The sequence below is a fragment of the Patagioenas fasciata genome, chromosome 6 (assembly GCF_037038585.1).
Source record: "Patagioenas fasciata isolate bPatFas1 chromosome 6, bPatFas1.hap1, whole genome shotgun sequence".
In the NCBI taxonomy this organism is placed as follows: domain Eukaryota; kingdom Metazoa; phylum Chordata; class Aves; order Columbiformes; family Columbidae; genus Patagioenas; species Patagioenas fasciata.
The window spans coordinates 33934796-33947867 of NC_092525.1; the positions used below are offsets into that span (position 1 = coordinate 33934796).

Genomic DNA, 13072 nt, shown 5'->3' on the forward strand with positions numbered 1-13072 from the left:
TGGCTCCTGTACTTGATGTGCACTGAAGTGAGGGCAGGATTTAACCAGGGTCACTCTTGGGGCAAAATTCTCTCTGTAATAGCCCTAATGCTGATGCTAAAGGGTGGAGAAATCAACTGTATGTCTACTATAGAGAAGACATCTTATCTAAGGGATTGATAGATTTCACGGAATGGCACCAAACCATTCCAAACCCAATCTGTCATGTACACATTTTAGTTCATCTTAATGCTAACTAAAACTAAATGAAATATAACACTGGAGCTGTTGGAAGTCATTTGAGTGTGGTTTAAAACAGAAATGCTAATGAAGATTTTATTGCAGCCGTGTCCAGTGCCTCCCTGCGCAGGCATCATGGTCTCTTCAGTGAACAGATACATTTTCATGTTTTGCTGTCACTTTGTTTAATGCAAAGTACATACGCAGATACACAGAAGAAGGCAAAATGTTGCTAGCTTTTACCACTGGCTTTTAAAAAGTGAAGTAAATAGGAAATCCTATGATAGTCAGTCAGACTATATAGATTCTGAATGATTCAAGGTATTAAAAATAATTTGAGTGTGAAATTAAACATTGAAACATGCTTATGTGTTACCCAAGAACATTTCCCCCTGCCCCTTTAGCTTTGGCTTCTGTTATCCCCAAGAAAATTCACCAGTCTACGTCTGCTCTTGGTTCTCTCACAATTTTTTCCTTTTTTTTTTTTTTTTTTCTCTTCATGTTTGCAGCTACCCAGATCACCCAGAACAGTCTTTTTCAGCTGAGTGGAGCATCCTCAGTGATAACAAAATAAAATCCTTGTCTTGCATAACCTTTCTTTGTGTGTTACCATTTTACTTGTTTTCTGCTGTTTGGGAATACGTTTGGTTTCATTTCATATCACCTTTCTCCACCTTACCTATAACCTGAAGGTCTTTCCTGCAAGTCTGATGTGACGTCTTCATTCCTTTAACACCCATCGAGAGCCAAATAACACCTGTCCGCATCCTTCCCACCCCACCGCTCCCAGCTGGGCCGGGCGCACCTGGGGCCGCAGTACCGCTCTTCCTCCCTGGCCCCGCCGGCGCTGGGCGGACGGTGCTCGGCCGGGCACTGCGCACTCCAGCTCCCGTCCCGGATCCGCGCCCAGGGCTACCTGCGCGAGACAGCGCGCATCATGCGCGGCCGGGGTCCGGCCCGCCCCGGGGGCCGTGTTTGCTGATGTAATCGCTAGGCAGCCAGGGCTGAAATTTAACACCGCGGCGGGCGGGGAGGACCGCCGGTGCCGGGGCAGGCGGCTGCAGCGCCGCTCCGCCGCCGGACTCCGCGGGCAGCCGCGGGGCTCCCCCGCCAGCCGGCCCCCGGCGCCCCCTACCCCACCCCCCCGCCGCCGCGCCCGCCCCCGCGGGCCGTACGCGGGCCGCCCTCGGGCTTGTGCGGAGCTCGGCGGAGACCTCGGGGTTTCATGGACAGGACCTGACCCTGCGGCAGCGCGGCGCTGGGCTCCGGCTTTCCCTCGGATCTCCGCTGCCCGGGCAAATGCATACAAATGCATTTGGGAGCCGAGAGGACAAGGCGAGGACGCATCTCTCCTGCGGCACAAACGTAAGCAGGAGCCGGGGGGCGTGACGGCGACCCCGCTCCCCTGGCTGGCAGCGACGGGGCGCACCGCTCCGCCACCCTGCCGCGGGGTTCGGCTGGCGGCGGGGCCGGCCGGGGATGGGGACTGCGGCTCAGCTACCTTCCTGAGGGTAGAGGACCGGTGACCCAGGACTTCACCTCACTTTCACCTCATCCCTACCCTCTGTATTCCAGCTGTAACCCCGTGAGATCCCAGGTGCCCCCGGAGGACTGGCGGTGGCTGCGGGGAGCCGGCTTCCCGGACACAACATGCCTGTGCCGGTGGCTGTGCGTCTCTCTCCTCCGCAATGTTCCTTGTCTTTCCCTTTGCTTTCCTGTGTGTTCTTGGTCCCATCGAGCATCTTCGTGTCATCCTTTCCCCGTTCAAGCCCGCGGCCCGACAGGCAGCCCGGCTCTGGGGTGCCTTGAGAGCCAGCGCACCCCTGCTCCCCGAGGAGAACAGGGATCCTGGGGGAAGAGTGTGCCTCTGCAGCCATAAGTAACCTGGCTGCTCGTCCTTGTTTTTGGTACCTAGCTATTAAAACATAGCAAACAAACAAAACGTGCAGAACTTATGTTTAAGAGCTGAGACTACTCTCTTGAATAACAGATGACCAGATGGGGTGCCCTGTATTTACATGCTTTTGCAATAGGCTTAGGTATTTCTAATGCATCATCATCTGTGATGTAAAGACAGAGCTTTGTTCTCCTCTGTCGTTTGCCTGTAAGCAGCCTAAGCAAGATAATTGTGAACTTTTGATAGTTGAAATGATATTATCAATATATGTCTTCTTTTGTAAAGTGCTTATTTTATTCTGGCTGTGACTTAAATTTGCTGAGAGCTCCAAGCAGGACCGAGAAGGATTTATCTTGTGTTGTAGTGAGGATTATGCTGCTCAAGACTGCCTGGTCTATAATCTGGGTGCGCTTGAATGCTTGTGAGCGGTTACATGGATGCCTGGAGGTGGCCTTCCTAGGAGATCTGTGTGTTTCATGGATGTGTCTGTGAGACTTCTCCAGGAATTGCCTGAGTGAAATTTTAAAAAGGTTTTTATTTGGCATCTATAAAGGGATATTGCTAATAGAGAAACATAAACTGAATTACAGTAAAGTAGTCCAGTAGTAGAGATTCAGTTTACCCGAGTTCAAAATTGGAGATAGCTTCAGAATATGTATCTATTTGTTTTTGTCTTGTTTACCTAATTTACTTGACTCGAAAGAAAGCAACCTGGTTGCTTGCCTACATTAAGAAACCAGAATTCTTTGCAAAAGGATCAGGTTTCTATGGCATATCAAACCAGTTAGTCCCTTGCAGCCTAGACCACCTTTTTGTGGAAACAGCATTAAATCAGACCAGCTATCTGTATAGGGGTGTCTCTGCAGGTTAAATAAATAAAACTCCTGCAGGTGCATGACTCCTAAATCTCTCACCAAATTTGTTGATGGAATATTTAATCTTAAAACATGAAGAGCTTTGTGTTTCCCTTGTCTCTTGCAAGCATAGAGTTGTGGAACATTTGAAGAGCAATCTACAAAATGCATAGAGACAAACCCTGGAAGAAGACTGTATTTCACAGGAGTGAGAATTTGAGCTGTATACTTTTTTACCTTAATACAGAGGAGAACACTTAGTGTACTCTATCTAGACAAGAGAACTGCTCTAAGAAATGAGAATGTACTCATAAACTGGTTCTAAAATCACATATTTTTCATTAACTTATCTCTCCTTTTAGAAACACTGAGTTGACTGTTCGTTTGGATGTGGTAGTTTCTAATCTTAGGCCAAATGCTGTTCAGAGAGCGGCTGGGCCACTGGACAGAGAGTTTCCATTCTCTGAAGCACAGCACTGTAGGGCTCCTCTTAGGCCACGGCTCCTCAGGAGGAAAGAGCGATACATCTTTTGATCCTCTGCTTCTCACCTTATATTGCATCTCTCCTGTTTCCCCTTCTTTCAAATTAGGAATCTGGGGCGAAGGATTCAGGAGTTTCCCCCTTGCTGGTCAGGTGTGCAGTGGCATCTGTGCCCAAAGGGAATGTGACTGTCACCTAGGAGAGGTTGTGGAGGCTGTCGTGTCCCCTCAAGCCATATTGATAGTAGGTCTCTTAAAACTTCGAAGCAGCGCTGGCCCTGCTGGCTAATCTCATTATAGCAGCAAAGGAAGATAACTTCATTTTCAGATCGCGAAAGATGAGGTTTTTAAGAGCTTGGGGTCTTTGAGAAGCCCAGAATTGCTCTGTCCACAAGGCACTATCCCCTTTCCCAAAGCCTTCCTCGGGCTTGATGGACACCAAGTAGCAGTTCTCAGAAGAGATCTAATGAAATAAATCACGTGGGGCAGGTACTGGTATTCAAGCCCTCATCACTGATGAGCCCTCAGGTTTAGTGTGTCCTGCATCTGTGCCAGTTACACTGGGAACAGGTTTTCCTGCCTTCTCTAGCAGCCAGCCAGTGGTATTCCTTCCTTTAAATTTGAGGTTTGGGAAACTAGGCTGGAATGAAGAGGATATCGTAACCCTGCTTCACTGTGTGCTGACTGAACCCAGACTTTGTACACTGATGAAGAGTCTTCAGAGGGTGGAGTTCTGCATCTTTGCTTGCCACATCTTGGTTTGAAGATGATCGGTTTCCTGATCTGTCTTTCCTAATTGAAAAAAAATAAACACAGACAGTTGTTCTCCACTCATACGAAGAGACTAACAGCCACAGGATGTCAAAGATTATCCGAAAGATAAGCTCTATTTTAAATGGTATAATAGAATAGCTCAACCACATTTCATAGTGCCTTCCTCCAAATAATTATGTAGTTACCCTCAGCTTTTGCTTGCGTATAGAATAAGAGAGGATGAAAAGGCAGGAGGAAGGGAGGAAGCTTGATAGGGCAGGACATAGCCAAGGGGTACTGAAACAGCTTCATCTGTGATGTTAAATGGGGAAAAATAGTCAGCATTCTTATCAGCTGGAGTCTCCTTGCCACATGCTTTTGCATTTTTCTGTTCTCATGTCCCAACAGGGCAAGTCTCCTCAAGAGCTGTGGACTCACCTAAGGCAGGTGGTCCAGGGTTTCCGCCTGCTGCTTGCTTTGTTCCTTGCAGCTGTGGCAGACAATCAAGCCATGTATGTATTACACAGCAGGGAGCCTGGTGGCTTAGTGACAGTGCTGGTGTGAGAGTGGAGACTGAGAACTGGCTGTTCTGTAGCTTTTAATGGAAAGAGTAGTGATCTTCACCAAGAGAGGAAGGGTTGCTTGAACAGATTCTCTCAGGAAGACAGAATTTCATTTTTTCATCTTTAACCACGGAGGGCTCCCTTGTACAACTTAATTTTAGGTTGCACGTGCTTTCATTTACAAAAAAAATTTACTTGTGAAAAAAGATGGAAGCAAAATGAACTTTTCCTGCACATTAGGGGATCTCCAGCCCTGTGGTTGTCTCTGTCCCTGTTTTTTCTCTTAGCTGATCACTCATCTGTTCTTGACATTAGCTGAAGAGTACTGTGTAAGCCAGACATTTGTTTTTATCTTGCATTAAATGTTTCTGTACATCCAGTTACATCTGTGTAATTTACAGCCCTGGAACCATTTTGGAATTTCTTGCCTTCCTTCAACATTTGCTGGGAGGTGATGGAAGCAGATACCTGACACACAGCTTTTCCCTGGCTGATGTTGTGGAAGAGACTATTGCAAGGTTAAAAGGAGTCAACTTTGCATTTTGGGCTCTGGGGTTCTTTGAGCGTCCTGACTCCAGAGCTAACTAAAACATCTAATACTGTTTTTAATTGTGAATCCATTTTACACTCCAGAAAGTCAAATAAAGGGTTGTCCTGAGTTTTAGCTGATACAGTACAATGCATGCACTCCTAATGCAGCTATCTCCTGTCACTGAGCTTCTCATTAGATCAAAACATGGTGCATTGCGTGACACAGAATCTATTTACTTGTGAAATAAGACCAGAGCTTGAATTCTGGTCTTCAGAGGTGAAAAAAAGAAGTGAGCATCCCGCAGCTGATCTGCTGTTTGAACAACAGTCAATATTAAGTCTGGGTTTGGGGAGGGGGCAGTTGAGAACTACCTGCTGCTTGCGTTGGACTGGGCTGGGGAGGGCACCTGCAAGAAGCAGTGACATCAGGTGCAAGTACCTCCTGCCCTTAACAGGGACTTGGTTTGAAAATGGGAATGAAACCCTATTGTTGAAGGAGGGTAAGTAATCAAACCCATCTCCTGCTAGATCAATGAATTTTGACTCTTTTTCTTTATTTCACTTGGCAAATTGAGTGATAAAGCCTGATTTTTTTTTCCTTTGTGATTTTCAGGCACTTGGATGTTTCTGAAATGTTTGGATTGACTTTTTGCTGAATACTGTTGTGTGTATATATATATACATGTGTGTGCATACATATATAAAAATATGTTTAAATTATAGCACGATTTCTTGTCACTGTAGCATTACTAATATGTGGTTTATCCATACGTTATCCTCTGAGCTGAAGGCAACGTGGCAGTGAATGCTCAGTGGAAGGAACTTGTCTGTCATTGCTGTTTGAACCACAGGTTCCTATATAAAGTGGTTTCTTCCTGAACTTTTTATGCTGTTCAAACTACTAATTAGCTGGCAAAGCTACATCATAGGAAGTTACGAGTGCTTAGTTGGAACTGTGTTACTTTTGAGTACTATTTATTCCAAGTACTCTGGGACTCTCTAGCGTGGTGCAGCAAATGCTTTTAGTGGGTCTAATGTTTAATATTATGAAAAGTCAATGAGGTTATATATGCTAATGAGCAAGAGGGCTGAGTGGAGGCTTGAGCATTATCCTGGTTTTGGCTGAGATAGAGTTAATTTTCTTCCTACTAGCTGGTATAGCGTTGCATTTTGGATTAACGTGAGAATAATGTTGTTAGACAGGGATGTTTTTGTTGTTGCTGAGCAGTGCTTACGCTAAGTCAAGGACTTTTCAGCTTCTCATACTGCCCTGCCAACGAGAAGGCTGGTACTGCACAAGAAGCTGATGGGGGGCACAGCCAGGACAGCTGACCAGGCTGGCCAAAGGGATATTCCAAACCATACAACATCCTGCTGAACAAAAAACTGGGGGGTGGTGGCCACTGCTCAGGGATTGGCTGGACATTGGTCAGTGGGTGGTGAGCAACTGCATTGCACATCACTAGTTTTGTATATTCTGTTATTTTACCTTTTTCTTCTGTTCTATTAAACTGTCTTTATCTCAACCCAGAACTTTTATCTTTTTTCTGATTCTCTCCCCCATTCCACTGGTGGGGAATGGCTGAGCAGCTGTGTGGTATTTAGCTGCCTGCTGGGTTAAACCACAACAAGCGTGGGTTGATTCATCAGTATCAGAACTATATTTGTGATATTTTAGAAATATTTCTTAGCACCAAATAGATGCAGGTTACTCTTATTGTTACATACATGAGTTTCTGTGCCTGGATGTCCAACATTAACAGAAAATGTATTTCTCATTTATTAGAACATTCAGTCACTGATAAGAGTGTGATTAGATGCTAATTTGGCTAATATGATAATAGAGTAAAAGATAGCAGACAGTCTGTTTTTAACCATGGTAAAAATGTATTCCTCACCCAACACTTTGCCAATGGTGTCTTCATTTAAAGCAAATTTCAAGCACATAATCTATATTGACCTTACATATGTTTGTTGCAATTAGTGAGCCGATGGTGCCTACCAGTATTGCACTCTTCTGTCTGAACATGAAGCTTTAAGTCAAAATGTTGTGGGATTTTTTCACTTTTTGTGGAGAGCATGACTTGTGTGTAACATGAAAATTTTATCGTACAGGAATAAAAGTGTGACACAACATTTTCACCTGTCCTAAAATGGTATGTTAGAGTGACAAGACTGATCACAGCTATACTGGAACAAAAATATCTAATGATCTCTATAGGCATTAACTTGTCAATTGTTTTAAAGTTTCTTTACAGTAATAGGGTTTTGGTTATTTTTTTTCTTTCCAGGAAGAAATTTACAGCATAGCAGCATTATATTTGAAGGCTGCTGCAAGAAAATATAAAACAGATGCAGTTATTTTGTTAATAAAAGCCAGTGTAAAGTATATGTACTATATATGAGGGCATACATAATCTTTGATCTTTGTATGAAATGTCTTTCCAACATTAGTGGGAAATTGTACGATGTGATGGCTTTGATCCAGGACTTGCTGAAGTCAGTGGTATCTTGCCATTGACTTTGGACAGTGAATCAAGCTTCTAATTCCTGGGAGTTCCGAAACGTTAGATGTTTTCTCACAAGTTCTTTTATTTCTTTCCCTTCTAGGAAAACTGTCCTTTTTATTGCAATATGTATAGCTGTGGGTGTTGCACAAGTCCCCAAACAAGGTGAGAACATTTTTTTTAATAACAGGATACTTGTATAATCCGTTATTGGATTCAAAGAGTAAATGGCTGTGACCTTAGGCTCAGTTCCTTAATAGTAGCTTAAAGAAAATACCATCTGCAGCATAATGAGAGCAAAAGTTTAAAGCAACCAGTTTGGAAAAGATGACCTTTTGAAAATTACTCACATTTTCTGTCTATGAAATTGCTTACATATTTAAGCAAGCTCTTCATAAAAGAGAAGCCTTGTACAGTGAAAAGGCTTTGATTGTGTCTTCACTGGAAGTGGGTGTCCTTGGGGGTGGTGAGCTATGACCAAGTTACCTTTGCACTTAGGGCTGTACAAGCAAACCGCTGCATATAATAAAGGCTTAGTCTAGGCTGGCATCATTAAAGCAAAAAGCGAAATTGTGTATTCATTTGGTTTTGCATTCAGATGCAGATATTAGCAAGGAAATAGGGCTGTCTTGTTTTTAGTTTCTTTTTTGATCTGCCAGCTGTTGTAACTGCACCAGATGTGCAGCTCGCACTAGAGACTGCTGTGGGAATGTTAGTGGCCTGAAGTGCTGGAGGCCAACAGGCTATTTAGTCATTTTTTATCTGCCAGGAGAGTGGCAGCATCAGTTCTCCGCCATGTTCCTTTACCATACAGGTGAAGCAAGAAGTAGGCCATCCTTGGCTGGCAACTATGTTAACTGCAAATACTCAGCTATTCAGTTTTCCCAAACAGTTGGGTTGCATGGTTAAGACAGCTCATTCCTGATAATGTTTTGCTAGAGCCCTGTGGGATATCTCAGCAGCCACCCACCCTTATTTTCACCAATACCTTTTTCTTTATTATCATTCCCTGCAACTGGCAAAGTGTCTTTTTTTTTTTCTTCCTTCCCGCTTTCCCCCCCACCTCCAGTTCTCTTTGTAGTTCTGCATTCCATTAGTTGCTTGTTGTTTGTCTGGTAAAGGTTTGTTGCTGGTTTTTCCACATTCAGCTCAATGGGGGACATTTTCTTCCACGTTGATGGGATTTTTCCAGATCTTTGTAATAGCTAACACAAGCTCTCATCAGAGTAGGGGCAGCACCCATAGGTGTGTGTGGCCTGCCCTGCTCCAGGCCTGCAGGGAGGGAAAAGCAGAGGCTGGTTTGGGGAGGCAGTTTGCACTTTCCCTGTGCAGTGGGAGCAGGTGAGGGATGCCAGAGACAGGTGTGCAGCGGTGATTTGTCTTCATCTCTCCAGCTCAGCTTCCTCCTCTGCAAAGGAATAAACAATTTGTCTCACTTCTCATGTGCCTCAGCCGAAGAATTTCTTTTCTACTGAAACTTCAGGCAAGGACTTGAAGGATGCAGGACTGGGGGGTGGCATGGGAGAGCAGGTGCAGCTTGGGGCTTATTTGCCTCTCAGCTGAGCAGACTTCTGTGCACAGAACTTTGCAGGAATGGGCTAAAGCATCTAGTCTTGACCTGCTTACATTTGATTATTTTTTATTTTGTCATCAGAAAATGAAGCAGCTTTCCTACTTTTTTAAATTATGCAACAGCATTTCCAGATTGCCCTATGAAAAGCCTTACTGAATGGAAAGTCCCCCCTCCCCTCCATGCACAGGCCCCATACACAGCTTTCAAGTGCTTACTTGGGATTGAAACGATGCATTGAACCTTGATGCAACCTTCTGCCCATGGGTGAATTTGGTCCCTCATGCACAGTGTGTAAACAAGCATGCAAAAAGCAGTTCAGAGAACAGGACAGTGAGGAAACCTCCTTAAAAAAGAGCAGCTCAAGTGTATCCTTCAGTCTCAGTCTATAACCTGCAGAGCTAGCACTATTCCATTTGCAGTGCTTAGAGTTTGCCCAGGAACAGGATTGTCTGCCCGCTAGGAATATGTTAACACTTCAGTTATTATTAAAACTTTCTTGGCAGTTGCAGGGTTTTGGTTTTTTGTTGTGGTGGTGGTGTTTTTTTTTTGTTGTTGTTTTTTAAAGAGTTTTCTGCCAAATATGAAGATGCTAGCTAGGGTAATTAACATCCATCTCTCCTGAGCTGATGGGACAGCCTGTTCATGCTTTACCTGAGAAGCTATGCCTTGTTCACTTTGGTTGGCTGCTATAAATCATGTTCAATGAAATATATGTAAAGCCTTTAGGAATAGTACTTTGAGCTCAAGGACATACAGAATCAATGCTGGTTGACTTTCCTATGGTGTCTGGGAGAGCACTGGTTGCAGCCAGGTATCTTAATTAACCCAGCTGCAGATGCAGCATCACCTAGGAAGTGGGCAACCTGATGAGTAACTGCTCTTGGTTTTGGTGGAGCTGATGAATGACCCTTGTCTTTCCCTTACCCATGCTGGTAAAGGGAGAGTGAGTAATGTATACATTAGAATTGCTGGAATGGAGAAAGCACCCCAAATATCCTGCCTTCAAAGTAGTCATAAGTATGGAGGATTGTGGTAAATGAACAAGAGAGACTGAACAGAATAGTTCCACAGTTCCTTTTGGGGATTTATTTTTTTTTTGCCAAAGCCCATGTTAGGTTTTCCCTCTCCTCATGATGCAGTAAGGTTTTTCAAGTCCTCCTAGAAGGTGGAATGAAAGCACTTGACACCAAAAGCCCCAAACAACTTTTCCTTCAAGAAGATGAGCCATTAGAATTTAAGGGACCTAAAGAGTTAAGTGAACAGTAAGTGAATACAGATGTCGTACAGACATGGGGGTAAACACACAGAAGTGACTACTGATAGGTAAAGAAATAGCAGTTGTCATGCAAGGAGGAAATGCTGAGAGGGTTGCCTGCTCCCAAAACCCTGTGTACTGCCAAGAGCTTCTGAAAGCCTTAAAATAAAAATACATGTTGGACCAGAAATTAAATGACTGGCCAAAAAAAATGTGGAACAGCCTTTTGGCTTGGTGGTGGGTTAACAGGCAGAAAGTCAGCAAGGAATAATTAGCTGATATTTAATCTTATGCTGTCATTTTTCACACAGAATTTCTTTGTGTTTAGCTTTCTCAGAACCTGTCATTGTACTGATACTCTTGAATGTAATTTTTAGATTGACTGTTTTAAGCCAGTTTAAATTTTAGCTTTTTGTTTATACTTCAATTTACTTTCGACACATTATGTGCTTTGTTATTTTTAAATACAAATATATAATTATAAATATTTTTAAAAATACAAGTACTTGCCAAATATTTCAGGTTAGGGTGTGATACTCAGGCACAACCTGAGGTTAGATTATTAGCTGTTCTCCTCCATGCAGTCAGCTGGCACAGCCAGTGCACAGAAGTGCTGGAACGGTGTCACCAGCCTTGGAGCATTGTTTGCATGTGTATGACTTTGGTATTGCTCAGAGTTCAGGACCGGTGCTGCTTCTTAGGTTTCACAAGGTCAATACAAGTAAAGCTTTCTCCTCTGTCCCTACACAGAGACCACGCAGGACCTGGGGCCTGGGAAAGTCTGGTAGTTCATTAGTAGCTGCATTGTGCTTCAAAGCTCTGCTATAACCCGACCTCTCTTATCAGTTTGACAGATAAAAATACAGCCATAGTAAATTAATTGCTCTGAGGCAAAACGTCTTGAGAAATTGGCATACACAGGACTTTCTGCAAAGATTTACTTTCCCTGTACCTCTGTCTGTGCTGGCTACTTGCCACGATAATCTTGGCCTGTCTGTGAATCTCAAACATGACCAGAAACACTACAAGGTGTGTAATTAATTTTCAAGATGTACAGTGCATTCAGGTCGATACTTTTGGTTCCAATTTATAAACCCCTCTCAAGGAAATCTCAGGCTCTTTTCATAACTTAGCACGGAAACTAAGCCAACATCTGTCTATTCTTAAAGTTTCCTATGAATACATTTGGTAAACAGAGAAAGGAAACACTGGGAAAAGAGACCTTTTTTCCACTAAAAGAGTGAACATCCATTTGTTTCATTTGCTCTTTTCTCTTAATAGAGCAGAGAATCCTTAACTTGGATACTCCAAATTTTTGTTGTGCTATTTAGTAGCTTTACTTACTTTAAGGACAAGGGGCATAGTAAAAGTACCCTCAGCTAAATGCTGTGGGAAGTGTCAGTCTCTCCCCAGCCAGGCTTGTGAGATCAGTGCAACTGTTAGATAATACTAGTCCTTTTTAATATAGGCAGTTCACTGAAGCTTAGGTTGAGCCAGTTGTTCCAGTTACAGGAAAAAAGATGGTATCGTATGCTTCTGTGCAATGCTGTTTCTCACAACTGCAATGTTTAGTTTCCACTTGTGCAGAAAATTTGGCCTGAGGGACCTTGCAGTCATCTGGTCCTACATCCTGCTGAGATCCAGGTCAATGTTGAAGTTAGTTCAGGTTGTTGGGTCCTGTCCAGTTGGGCTTTGAAAATCTCCAAGAAAGGAGATTACACAATGTCTCTGGCCTCCTGGTCCAGCACTTAACCACTCTTGTGGTGATAATGCTTTTTCTTTGTATGGAGCTGGAGTTTCTTGTGTTGCAGCTTTTGCTCTTTATTTCTCAGCTTTTTTCTGTTTTCCCTGGAATCCCAATTCAGATAATGGACAATTGTAATTGGATTCCCCCCAAACCTTCCGATTTCCAGCCCAAGTAAATATGTAGTTCCTTCAGCCTTATGGCACGTGTTTTAGCCCCAAACCTTTTTGTCTCTTATTTCCATAATTGCATTTTGTCTCAGTCTCTGCAGTATTTCTGTGGCAGCTTTCACGAACACCCAGAAAAGCAGTTTTACCAAGCAATGCTACAAGTGCTGTCTCATTTTGCAGCACTACAGGGTCTTCCCTCAGATGTGTGATTTAGTTCCCATTCAAGCCTTTGTAGTGTTTCTGTTTCAGCTGCATCATAATGGTGTCTTTCTATTAATCCCAAAGGAACAAGGTATTTATGCCCACTGACTCCAACTTGCTGAAATCTGATTTAAGCAATACCAAATGAACTTGGTCATCTTTGACTATTGATTTGGGAGGAAAGTGGCTTTGAATTCTTAGGCCAGGTCAGGTATAATTAGAGTTTATCATGGGGGTTAGTTAAGTATGTTTCTATCAATTAAGATATTTAGCCCAGTAAAAGATGGAGATACTGTAAGGTCCAGGCTAATGAAAGGGCTGAAGC

At 43.5% G+C, this 13072-nt stretch overlaps 1 protein-coding gene across 2 annotated transcripts in view; it reads left to right on the forward strand.

Moving 5' to 3' along the window:
• The first annotated feature begins 1354 nt into the window (after positions 1 to 1354).
• COL24A1 (collagen type XXIV alpha 1 chain) overlaps positions 1355 to 13072 on the forward strand; it is a 140749-nt gene continuing 129031 nt past the window's right edge. For both annotated transcript variants that reach the window (XM_071810473.1, XM_065842596.2), the window contains exons 1-2: positions 1355 to 1584; positions 7908 to 7969. In XM_071810473.1, coding sequence (XP_071666574.1) covers positions 1529 to 1584; positions 7908 to 7969 — 118 coding nt within the window. In that variant the 5' untranslated portion in view covers positions 1355 to 1528. The remainder of the gene's footprint in view (positions 1585 to 7907; positions 7970 to 13072) is intronic.